Source organism: Oncorhynchus nerka, linkage group LG18, assembly GCF_034236695.1.
Source record: "Oncorhynchus nerka isolate Pitt River linkage group LG18, Oner_Uvic_2.0, whole genome shotgun sequence".
NCBI lineage: Eukaryota > Metazoa > Chordata > Actinopteri > Salmoniformes > Salmonidae > Oncorhynchus > Oncorhynchus nerka.
The window spans coordinates 35,715,623-35,728,920 of NC_088413.1; the positions used below are offsets into that span (position 1 = coordinate 35,715,623).

Below are 13,298 nucleotides of genomic sequence, written 5' to 3' on the forward strand. Positions count from 1 at the left end.
CAAATTGGAGTGGGTCTAGGGTGTCAGGTAGGGTGGAGGTGATATGGTCCTTGACTAGTCTCTCAAAGCACTTCATGATGACGGAAGTGAGTGCTACGGGGCGGTAGTCGTTTAGCTCAGTTACCTTAGCTTTCTTGGGAACAGGAACAATGGTGGCCTCTTGAAGCATGTGGGAACAGCAGACTGGTATAGGGATTGATTGAATATGTCCGTAAACACACCGGCCAGCTGGTCTGCGCATGCTCTGAGGGCGCGGCTGGGGATGCCGTCTGGGCCTGCAGCCTTGCGAGGGTTAACACGTTTAAATGTCTTACTCACCTCGGCTGCAGTGAAGGAGAGACCGCATGTTTTCGTTGCAGGCCGTGTCAGTGGCACTGTATTGTCCTCAAAGCGGGCAAAAAAGTTATTTAGTCTGCCTGGGAGCAAGACATCCTGGTCCGTGACTGGGCTGGGTTTCTTCTTGTAGTCCGTGATTGACTGTAGACCCTGCCACATGCCTCTTGTGTCTGAGCCATTGAATTGAGATTCCACTTTGTCTCTGTACTGACGCTTAGCTTGTTTAATAGCCTTGCGGAGGGAATAGCTGCATTGTTTATATTCGGACATGTTACCAGACACCTTGCCCTGATTAAAAGCAGTGGTTCGTGCTTTCAGTTTCACGCGAATGCTGCCATCAATCCACGGTTTCTGGTTTGGGAATGTTTTTATCGTTGCTATGGGAACGACATCTTCGACGCACGTTCTAATGAACTCGCACACCGAATCAGCGTATTCGTCAATATTTTCATCTGACGCAATACGAAACATGTCCCAGTCCACGTGATGGAAGCAGTCTTGGAGTGTGGAGTCAGCTTGGTCTGACCAGCGTTGGACAGACCTCAGCGTGGGAGCCTCTTGTTTAAGTTTTTGCCTGTAGGCAGGGATCAACAAAATGGAGTCGTGGTCAGCTTTTCCGAAAGGGGGGCGGGGCAGGGCCTTATATGCGTCGCGGAAGTTAGAGTAACAATGATCCAAGGTTTTACCACCCCTGGTTGCGCAATCGATATGCTGATAAAATTTAGGGAGTCTTGTTTTCAGATTAGCTTTGTTAAAATCCCCAGCTACAATGAATGCAGCCTCCGGATAAATGGTTTCCAGTTTGCAAAGAGTTAAATAAAGTTCGTTCAGAGCCATCGATGTGTCTGCTTAGGGGGGGATATATACGGCTGTGATTATAATCGAAGAGAATTCTCTTGGAAGATAATGCGGTCTACATTTGATTGTGAGGAATTCTAAATCAGGTGAACAGAAGGATTTGAGTTCCTGTATGTTTCCTTCATCACACCATGTCTCGTTAGTCATGAGGCATACGCCCCCGCCGCTCTTCTTACCAGAAAGATGTTTGTTTCTGTCGGCGCGATGCGTGGAGAAACCCGTTGGCTGCACCGCATCGGATAGCGTCTTCCCAGTAAGCCATGTTTCCGTGAAGCAGAGAACATTGCAGTCTCTGGAATGCTACCCTTGCTCGGATTTCATCAACCTTGTTGTCAAGAGACTGGACATTGGCAAGAAGAATGCTGGGGAGTGGTGCGCGATGTGCCCTTGTCCGGAGTCTGACCAGAAGACCGCTACGTTTCCCTCTTTTTCGGAGTCGTTTTCTTGGGTCGCTGCATGCGATCCATTCCGTTGTCCTGTTTGTAAGGCAGAACACAGGATCCGCGTCGCGGAAAACATATTCTTGGTCGTACTGATGGTGAGTTGACGCTGATCTTATATTCAGTAGTTCTTCTCGACTGTATGTAATGAAACCTAAGATGACCTGGGGTACTAATGTAAGAAATAACACGTAAAAAAACAAAAAACTGCATAGTTTCCTAGGAACGCGAAGCGAGGCGGCCATCTCTGTCGGCGCCGGAAGTTATTCACGTAATAACCGTTTTCCTTTGAAAATAGACACGTAAAAAGATTCTGGGGATGAGCTGCGCATCTTCAATAGTTACCTATTGTTCCTCTTTAGTGAATTTGACTATATGCCGCAAGTAAAAGCCTTTGGAAGCGATTTGATACCATTCCAAGTCTGGAAGGTTAAAACCACTCTCAGACATAGTAAGATGTAAAACTTTCTTTTATATTCTATGAATTAGTGTTACCAAAAATAAATACAAAGCTTTTATAGAGGTTTATTCTATCTGTAAGATTTATGGGAAGATAGTTACATTTAATTAGATCTGTTTTCATACGGTTCAGTAATGGAATAAAGGTATCTTTCTATTTGTTGTCACGTATTAAGCATTTCATATTTTTTGTGCTCCACTTAAAGATGGCTGTAAATCATGAGTTTAAAAAAATATATATGTTTATTGCATTCACTTGCATTCACTTTAACACATACAGTTTGAGACCCCTGCTATATATTATGAATGGGTGTCTAGATGATTATACCATGAAGTAGAGTGAATTGGTGTTTTTTGTTCTAGGAGTGCCACAGACCCTGTAGGACAGGAGGTGATCTGGGCTCTAGGAGCCGGCTGTAGAGACATCATCTCTCTCCAGGTGGCACCGCTACATCCATGGTGAGAGGCAACTCTCTTAGCACACATTTATTTTTTATGAATACCGTTAGCACATCTATTGTAACGTGCCTCGCTCTTTCTCCTCCAGCCAACAACCGGCTCGCTTCAGCAACCGATGCCTGCAGACCATTGGCCGATGCTGGCCACACCTCAGAGCCCTGGGCGTGGGCGGGGCAGGGTGTGGCGTTCAGGGACTAGCCTCATTGGGTGAGTAAATTCAATTTGGATAAATATCTCATGAATATTAAATCTCATTGGTCATTTTAATAAATAAACTGATATAGGGACTATTCTTTCAGAACAAAGAAACTATTTGGATTGAAGTGCTTTGGATGGTTCATATCAGAGGTCTTTGTTGATGGACAGAACTTTTGTCCTTCAAGGGGTTGTTTGTTATTTTTCTTAGGAACAAAACATTCTGATTTATTTCTGTCCCATCCACACAGATGGAAAGTGGGATGCGTGCGACTGCAAATACCCTCCCAGTCAGAAGGAAATGTAACCCAGCTATTGAGTTCCTACTTACGATTCACAGCATGCAGGAACAGAGGGAGGAAATTACTTTTGTGGCTAGTTGAGAAGCGGTTGTCTTGGTGGCCTGTCTGTTTATCAGTACATGGGCTGAGTGAGGATGAGGGGTGGCAATAGGAAAGGACATTGAGTGCCTCTCAAATGGCTCCCTATATAGTGCACTACTCTTGGCGAGAGCCCTACAGTGCCCTCAGAAAGTATTCACACCCCTTGACTTTTTCCACATGTTTTTGTGTTACAGCCTGAATTTCAAATTGAATACGTTTAGATTTTGGTTCACTGGCCAACATAATGTCCAAGTGGAATTATGTTTTTAGAAATGTCTTGAGTCAATAAAAGGTATTCAACCCCTTTTTTATTGGAAAGCCTAAATAAGTTCAGGAATCAAAATTTGCTTATCAAGTCACAATAAGTTGCACTCTGTCTGCAATGGTAGTGTTTAATATGACCCCCCCCCCCCCCCCCCCCATTTAGTAGTTACAGTCTTCTCTCATCTGCAAGCTCAGCTGAAACTCCCGTACGGACTCGGGAGAGGCGAAGGTCGAGAGCCGTGCGTCCTCTAAAACACAACCCAACTAAGCCGCACTGCTTCTTGACACAATGCCCACTTAACCCGGAAGCCAGCCGCACCAATGTGTCAGAGGAAAACACCGTACACCTGGCGACTGTGTCAGCGTGCATTGCGCCTGGTCCGCCACAGGAGTTACTAATGCGCGATGGGACAAGGACATCCCTGCCGGCCAAATCCTCCCCTAACCCGGACTACACTGGCCTGCAACAGAGCCTGGACTCGAACCCAGAATCTCTAGATGTGTAATATGATTTTCAAATGATTACCTCATCTCTGTTCCCCACACATACAATTATCTGTAAGGTCCCTCAGGTTGAGCAGTGAATTTCAAACATACACTACATGACCAACTGTATATGGACACCTGCTCAAACACCTCAGTCCAAAATCATGGGTATTAATATGTAGTTGTTCCCCCCCTTTGCTGCTAAAACAGCCTCCACTTTTCTGGGAAGGCTTTCCACTAGATGTGGAGACTTCCTTCCATTCAGGCACGAGCAATGGTGAGGAAGGGCATTGATATTGGCCGATTAGGCCTGGCTCGCAGTCGGCGTTCCAATTTATCCCAAAGGTGTTCGATGGGGTTGAGGTCAGGGCTTTTTACAGGCCAGTCAAGTTCCTCCACACCGATCTTGACGAACCATTTCTGTATGGACCTCGTTTTGTGCACAGGGGCATTGTCATGCTGAAACAGGAAAGGGCCTTCCCCAAACTGCTGCTACAAAGTTGGTAGCACAGAATCGTATAGAATGTCATTGTATGCTGTAGCGTTAAGATTTCCCTTCACCGGAACTAAGGGGGCTAGCCTGAACCATGAAAAACAGCTCCAGACCATCATTCCTCCTCCACCAAACTTTACCGTTTGCACTGCATTGGGGCAGGCAACGTTCTCCTGTCAAACCCAGATGCGTCCGTCGGACTGCCATCTGACGCCTGGCAATGCGCATGGTGATCTTAGGCTTGTGTGAAGCCGCTCGGCCATGCAAACCCATTTGATGAAGCTCTTGACGAACATTTCTTGTGCTGACGTTGCTTCCAGAGCCACTTTGGAACTCGGTAGTGAGTGTTGCAACCGAGGACAACCGATTTGTACGCGCTACGCGCTTCAGCACTCAACTGTCCCGTTCTGTGAGCTTGTGTGGCCTTCCACTTCGCGGCTGTTAGATGTTTACATTTCACAATAACAGCACTTAAAGTTGGCCGGGGCAGGTCTAGCAGAGCGGGAATTTGACGAACTGACTTATTGGAAAGGTGGCATCCTATGACTGTGACACGTTGAAAGTCACAGAGGTCTTCAGTAAGACCATTCTACTGTCAATGTTTGTCTATGGAGATTGCATGGCTGTGTGCTCGATACACCTGTCAGCAACGGGTGTGGCTGAAATAGCCGAATCCACTAATTTGAAGTGGTGTCCACATACTTTTTGTGTATATATAGTGTAGCTTCAACCACAAAATCAGGAAGGTTTCCAATGCCTCGCAAAGAAGGGCACCTAATGGTAGATAGAAAAGAAAAAGACATTGATTATCCCTTTGAGCATGGTGAAGTTATTAATTACACTTTAGATTGTGTATCAATACACCCAGTCACTACAAAGATACAGGCGTCCTTCCTAACTCAGTTGCAGGAGAGGAAGGAAACCGCTTGGGGATTTCACCATGATGCCAATGGTGACTTAAACAGTTAGAGTTTAATGGTTGTGTTGGAGAACTGAGGATGGATCAATAACATTGTAGTTACTCCACAATACTAACCTAATTAACAGAGTGAAAAGAAGGAAGCCTGTACAGAATAAAAAATATTCTAAAACATGTATCCCGTTTGCAACAAGGCACTAAAGTAAAATGTAAAAAAAAAAACTTTGTCCTGAATACAAAGGTTATGTTTGGGGCAAACACAACACATCACTTAGTACCACTCATAATATTTTCAAGCACGGTGGTGGCTGCATCATGTTATGGGTATGCATGTCATCGTCAAGGGAGTTTTTCAGGATAAAAATAAATGGAATTAGAGCTAAGCACAGGCAAAATCATAGAGGAAAAGCTGATTTGTCTGCTTTTCAACAGACAATGGTAGACAAATGCACCTTTCAGCAGAACAATAACCTACAACACATGGCCAAATATACACTAGAGTTGATTACCAAGACGACATTGAATGTTCCTGATTGGCCAAGTTAGTTTTGACATAAATTGGCTTGAAAATCTATGGCAAGACTTGAAAATGGCTGTCTGGCAATGATCAACAACCAACTTGACAGAGCTTGAATACGTTTTTTTAAGAATAATGTGGAAATGTACAATATATCCAGGTGTGCAGAGCTCTTAGTCTTACCCAGAAACACTGTAATCGCTGCCAAAGGTGATTTGAATGTGTTGACTCAGGGGTGTGAACACTTATGTAAATGAGATATTTCCGTATTTCATTTTCAATAAAATTGCAAACATTTCAAAAAACATGTTTTCACTTTGTCGTTATGGGGTATTGTTTAATGATGGGTGAGAACATTTGTTTAAATCCATTTTTAATTCAGACTGGTAACACAACACAATGTGGAATAAACCAAGGGGTATGAATACCTTCCCGAACGCACTGTATGTGCCCTGGTCAAAGGTAGTGCACTATTAAGGGAATAGGATGCCATTTGGAAATCAGCCACTCTGATCAGTTCTCTCTCATCCTACCATCTAGAGCGAAACACGATGAAACACTTATCCCCACAAGATGTTGAATTGAATCATCTAAAAAAAAAAGATCATACAAATGGTAGAAACACCGTGAACATACTGTTTGGTTTTTGTCGGCTGGTTATGTGCGCTTTCGCCACGACCATCTCTTTTTAACTTACTTAGGTAGCATTGTTAAAGTTGTATTTTTATGTAAGCATTGCTAACACTTCAACCAATGAACAAACGTATATCAATGTGTGCTGGCCAGGTGTATATGACTGCTTTAGACTCTAGATGGGCTCTTTAGATATCTTACCCAGCACTTGAGAAATAATGGATGAGCAAATACCAAGCGTCCTGTCCAGGGGGTGTACTTGTGCATCTAGCTGCCTCACCCTACACAGAAACAGAAGATACTCTCCTGACCGGTGGGCTGTTCTGGTGCGGTCAATTCTACTTACATACTACTGACTAAGTTGTTGATATCAAAGGCATCTCAACCTCCTTCTTCTGCCCTCCTCCTCCTTTCCTCCTGTAGCGAGGAACTGCATGCGTCTGCAGGTGTTGGAGCTGGACCATGTGAGTGAGGTCAACCAGGAAGTGGCAGCTGAGGTGTGCAGGGAGGGTCTGAAGGGCCTGGAGATGCTGGTCCTCACCTCCACCCCGGTCACCCCTAAGGCCCTGCTACACTTCAACAGTGAGTACACCCTACTACACCACACTACTGGGAGGGTCTGGAGGTTCTAGACCCCCCCAAGGCACTGCTATACTTTAACAGTGAGTACACGCTACACCCTACTACACCACACTACTGGGAGGGTCTGGAGGTTCTAGACCCCCCCAAGGCACTGCTATACTTTAACAGTGAGTACACACTACACCCTACTACACTACACTACTGGGAGCGTCTGGAGGTTCTAGACCCCCCCAAGGCACTGCTATACTTTAACAGTGAGTACACGCTACACCCTACACTACTGGGAGGGTCTGGAGGTTCTAGACCCCCCTAAGGCACTGCTATACTTTAACAGTGAGTACACGCTACACCCTACAACACTACACTACTGGGAGGGTCTGGAGGTTCTAGACCCCCCCCCCCAAGGCACTGCTATACTTTAAGTGAGTACACGCTACACCCTACTACACTACACTACTGGGAGGGTCTGGAGGTTCTAGACCCCCCCAAGGCACTGCTATACTTTAACAGTGAGTACACACTACACCCTACTACACTACACTACTGGGAGCGTCTGGAGGTTCTAGACCCCCAAGGCACTGCTATACTTTAACAGTGAGTACACTACACCCTACACTACTGGGAGGGTCTGGAGGTTCTAGACCCCCCTAAGGCACTGCTATACTTTAACAGTGAGTACACGCTACACCCTACAACACTACACTACTGGGAGGGTCTGGAGGTTCTAGACCCCCCAAGGCACTGCTATACTTTAAGTGAGTACACGCTACACCCTACTACACTACACTACACTACTGGGAGGGTCTGGAGGTTCTAGACCCCCCCAAGGCACTGCTATACTTTAACAGTGAGTACACGCTACACCCTACTACACTACACTACTGGGAGGGTCTGGAGGTTCTAGACCCCCCCAAGGCACTGCTATACTTTAACAGTGAGTACACGCTACACCAGACCCGGTTCAAATAAAGATGTGCTTTATTGAACTTGATTTTCACAAAGGAACCAGTAGAACAATCCCAAAAGTGCAATCCCTGCCCATTTTTAGTTTTCCATTGCTCAAACAACGGCTCAAAGTGTTGAGTCAGCACCATTTTGAATCCAGGTCTGCACTTTTCTCATCCAGTCAATAATTTCAGAGCTACACAAGTGGCTAGGGCATAGGGGCTAGGGTTCTATTTGGAATTGGGTGGCGAGTCTGCTGCGTCCGTGTGAGAGCTGCACACCATCTCGCCCCTCCAGGTGTGTGTCGTAACCTGAAGTCCATCGTGGTGCAGATCGGGGTAGAGGACTACTTCGAGGACCCCAACAGCCCTGAGGCTAGGAAGCTGTTTGACGAGAGGGTAAACAAGCTGCAGGTAATTATAACGAGGCTTTAACTTCCACATCCCAATGAATCCCAATGCTCTTAAAAAGGATTGCATTGGAATCGTCTAATAACATTTACAAAGGGGGTGCATCTCAATACCCGTATAAAGGGGACGAAACCCAATACTATTAAAACTCACTCTAGATCAGTGCTTTGAGGGCAAGTCCTGACTATGCCAGTCCAAATCATTTCCTGTCTTTGGGTTCTCCTGCCCACACTATCATTTATATGACTAAATCTGTAGTATCCTTTAGCGACGGTAAGGTGGGTGAGTGAGAGTGGTCTATTATTACAACTCAACCATACTCAACCGTACAATGACTCAAAACCAAGATCCCCAGTTCAGCTGATCGTCCGGGGGGATTCTGGAAAGAGGAAGTGTGGCGTTGAGGGCGGTCGCCGCTCAGAGGTTAAGAGGAAGAACGCTTCGATATTCGCACTCTGAATTGTTCATCTATTAGGCCCTGGTCAAAAGTAGTGCACTAAACAGGGAATAGGGTGGGCGTGTGAGCCTTCCCTTCTTCTGTGAGTCAGTGAGGAAGGTGTCCCTTTCTCGCCGGCGGATGCCGTGCTCGATTGCACCTAGCCGTTAAGTAACGAACTCCAGAGAGCTAAAAGTGCGTTTGTAAATTCGGGCCCTGTTCATTTGTCACGGCCGTAGCCAGGCGGGGGAGAAGCAAAGCAAACATTTAATCAAACTCAATGAACCCTCGAGGGGGAGAAAACGATGAGTTATGTGTGCACACTGTACAGTCAGTGAAAACCACTATTCCAAGCCTAGGAACCAGCAGTCATTCATTTCTTACGTGTATACATGTGTGTGCGCAATGGTCTACAAACCTAGTTGTATGCTTACTTTTCTGTTTATAAATACAGCTTCTCCCTGAGACACTAAGCATATTTTAGGTTCACGCATGCTTTTAATAGGGCTGTGACGATACCAGTATCGCAATATTTTTTCCCATGGCGAAAATGAGAACGAGAAGCAAACCGAACACTTTAGTCCTTTAAAAACCTGCTGTATGTCAAATATAGTGTGCGATAGTTTGGGAAATAAATACATGTGACTCTGGATGACAACGTAATGATGTTTGTTTCCAGCATTAGGGCTGTTTTCCTAAAGAAGTTGAAGCCGCTTTGTGTTCTGCTTCCTTGCCATGATACTAACGAGTATCGCAACGCTGGTATCGTCCCGGCCCTAATGCTTAAATGCACTCACTCAGATATAAATAGATTGAAGCACGCTCATTCACACACACACTTTTTATGGTGCAACGGCCTCTAGAGTGTGTGTGTGTGTGTAGCGGTCTAACCCCTCTTTGCCCTCCAGGGCTTGAAGAAGAGACCGGGCTTCTCCAAAATTCTGCACGTGAAGGCGGACATCCTCTGCTAACCCCATCCACCACCCAGAACCCCCAAAGAAGAAGGGTCGGCCATTTTGTTTCCAGACACACCAACACAACCGACCTAGTCATTTGTAACCCCTTGACGCGACGCGAGGACGAAACAGCCTGAAGTACCAGTCAGCCAACACACACATGTAACTGAAGAGGAAATTCAGCAACATGATTCTTTATTGTTAAAAATAAAACCAATGTGTTTTTAGCTCAGACACCTCAGACAGATAGACGCTCCATAGACCACTACAATGCCAATTGGAGAGATGCAATGCAGTACAGAACAGAGGATAGACAAGACAAGAGGCCTGGATAAGTCAGGTCAACACCTTACCCTGGAGCATACAAACCCAGTGGAAGGGACCAAACCCTCCTTTACCATAGATGTACTAGAGAGCTCATCTCCTATCTTTTCAATGGCTGCTTTTTTGACCAAATGGACAGCACCATTGAGAGCTATCTCTATTTTTAAAGTAGTACATTTTGTGTGTCCTCTATCCAACTCTATGGTGGGGTAAAGTGTAGTAAACACATCATCAGGCTGGTAACAAGACCAGGGGCCCCTAAGTCTCCGCGAAAACTAACAGGGACCATGTTTGTGACTTGCTGACCTTCCAAACAGATTTGAAACATAAACTCTATTGGACTTCGTAGATGCCGTAATCTCGGCGGGCATTTTGATTTCAACTGAGAAAAGAGCTGTAAGCTGGGGGATGGATGTCAGGAAGGAGCAGGCTCTTGTTCTCTATTCACCGAGAGTATTTGCAGAGAATGTGTCTGGGATGCTTTTTAAAAAAATCAAGATGCTCAACAGCACATATTCTGTGGAAATGCACATGAGCAGTAAAGCAGATGTAGGGATGGACGGTGTGTGATTTTTGACCCTGTCCTGAGCCAGAGGAGTAAGTTAAAATACACACACACGTTGGGAGTTGAGGGTCTGTGTGTGTGTGTGTGTGTGTGTGTGTGTAATGCATGACATACCAGCTTCAGACTTGGTCAAACATAAAACGTGAAGATATCTTGTCACCTTTTAGATTTTTTTTTTTATTCCAAGGTCTTTATCGGCCTATCAGCCGCTCCATGGTGTGGTCGCCATGGGAACAGTGCAGTTCCCATCTTCAGCAAGATCATCAGCGGAGCACAGTCTCTCACACACTTGGATTTTCAGCTGTCTGTGGAACTCTTACAGTATCTGTAGGCCGGCTGGTCCATAAGGCAGCTACTGTTTATTTTGTTTTTAAACAGGGTTGCAAATGGATTCCTTTTGCCTTTTATTTCAGAAATGATGACGTTCATAGCTGTGTGTGTTCTATCTTTCGTAAAGTGTTTTCTCCGATGTGCCACTAATCTATAGGAGTGTTGTATAAGGCAGTTGTTCACCCTAATTCAAATAACTAGCCACTAGCTCTGTAAGCTACAGTGAATTACATGAGGTTCATCCCAAATGCACCCTATTCCCTATGTACAGTAGTGTAATATACTTTCAACCAGGGCTCATAAGGGCTCCACACCTTAGGGGCCTGATTTGGTGTCACACTTTTGTCCCAGTCCAAGCTAACACACCTGATTCCAATAACCAACTAATCGTGCTCTTCAGTTTAGAATGCAATTAGTTTAAATCAGCTGTGTTTACTAGGAATGGGGGAGAAAGTGTGACACCAATCAGGCCTCCGAGGCCTGGAATAGGGTGACATTTGGGATGCAGTCTTGATCTCAATTGCCTAAAAATCCTCTTCTTGTTTCTTCATCTGCACTGATTGCCGTGTCAAGTGAAAGCAAAATGGTGGAAGCTCATCAATAGGCTGTCTTTCACCTGACCAGTTAATTTCACTCAGTGTAATGGCGGGAGAAGAGGACAGAGTTGTTAGACAATTGAGTAAGATCGCCTGTATGTATCCACTCGCAGTAGTGTACCATTTATTTCTTCAGGCATTCATGCAAGTCGTCGAGCTCAGGCAACAATGCACCCCGACCCAAACCATGCATCCACCCCAGGGAGGCATCTCAAGTCTAATGTGGACTCCTTCTGACAGAAGACAACAGTTGGAAGCTTGATCGATCCTCTGGTAGGCTTTGACTTATCCTTTGTTTGTACGTCATTGTAGATCAAGGAAAGGAAATGAGAGGAAAGCCATTTTCAACTATTGAGATGCAGCCCGTGTGCCAGAGAGGAAAGGCTGCAGGGCGAATGCTTTTGCTTCCCCGGGAGTTTTTTTTTTTTGTTAAATGGAGAGATGTTTAGTAAAGTTGAGCACCGAGTTCTGTTCTAAGTTACGTGCTGCTTTGTTTTAGTAGTGCTAGCCTGACACACACACACACACACACACACTACAGTCGTGGTTTCTCATCTCCATGTTCTCTTCCAATACTGAATATGGTACTGCCATGGTGGCTGTGAAAAGACTAGAAGGGGTTGAAAGACTTGCCCCTTCGATTGAAAAGGTGTTTTTAAAGCCGCTGCCACAATAGAGGAAAACACAATGCACTTGTTTATTTAGGTATGTGGTCCAAATGGCACCCTTTTGCCTGTATAGTGAACTACTGTACTTTAGACGAGGGCCCATAGGGCTCCGGTCAAAAATGGTGCACTATATAGGGAGTATGGTGCCATTCGGGTTGCAACTTTAGGGGGTTTTCAGTTCCTGACAATCTAGTCTTCTTTAAGACATTAAAAACTGTACATAATGTTGTTTATAATATAAAAAGATGACTGCATTTGGTGTTATAAAATTAAAGGTCATAAGTATAAGGATCTTCATGATGAGAAAAATGAGTAAATTAAGAGTCTACGGGTGTCGATTCTGAAACATTTTCTCTCCAAAGTCTAAAGGAAAGATGCAGCTATATTATGTATAAACGGTAGTGTTGAAATTTGCGGTTGTGTACTATAGATACTTTATATTCAATGTTCATGATCAATGTGCTATAGAGATGGACATTATTTAAGAAAGAGGATAAAGATTATTTGAGCTATTTATTTCTATAAAAAGAGAGGTCTATAATGTTGGCATGTTTGTGTTCATGCATCAATCATCACGTTGCCTTTGACATATTCTGCTGTAGTGGCTGTAGTTATAACTTTAATGTTTAAAAAGATTTTAAGATTGCTTGCAAAGGTTTATGCTGTATTTTATTTTTAATACGTCTGTTGCACTAAGTGGGAAAAAAATAAGAATACTGATATGTAATATTAGTGCTGTATTTGTGTTTAAAACGCTTTCTCAGTATTTGACATATTATGATGCACTTTTAGAGTTCCATGGTGGTTCTTTAGGATTAAGAAATCACACTTTTCAGTCTGTCAACATTGTCATGCTGTTTCCATGGTTTCCTCTGTCGTGCGAGCGATAGGTTGGTTGCTCTCCTACATAGTCATGTGATGAAGATTGGTTTAAACTGAATGGTGGCCAATGAGGGGCAAGAAGGTCGATTACTTCATGACCAGTAGCCAATGGCAATGGAGAGTTTAACATGACACACAATGCAGACCCTATTTTATCGCCTA

The 13,298-nt window shown here is 44.6% G+C and overlaps 1 protein-coding gene across 1 annotated transcript in view; it reads left to right on the forward strand.

The window, feature by feature from the left end:
- Positions 1-10,746, forward strand: part of LOC115145833 (F-box only protein 41-like) — a 73,122-nt gene extending 62,376 nt beyond the window's left edge. The window contains exons 9-13 of the mRNA XM_029687385.2: positions 2,457-2,552; positions 2,641-2,759; positions 6,866-7,024; positions 8,267-8,382; positions 9,724-10,746. Of these exons, the coding sequence (XP_029543245.1) occupies positions 2,457-2,552; positions 2,641-2,759; positions 6,866-7,024; positions 8,267-8,382; positions 9,724-9,786 (553 nt within the window). The 3' untranslated portion in view covers positions 9,787-10,746. The remainder of the gene's footprint in view (positions 1-2,456; positions 2,553-2,640; positions 2,760-6,865; positions 7,025-8,266; positions 8,383-9,723) is intronic.
- Positions 10,747-13,298: the final 2,552 nt, after the last annotated feature.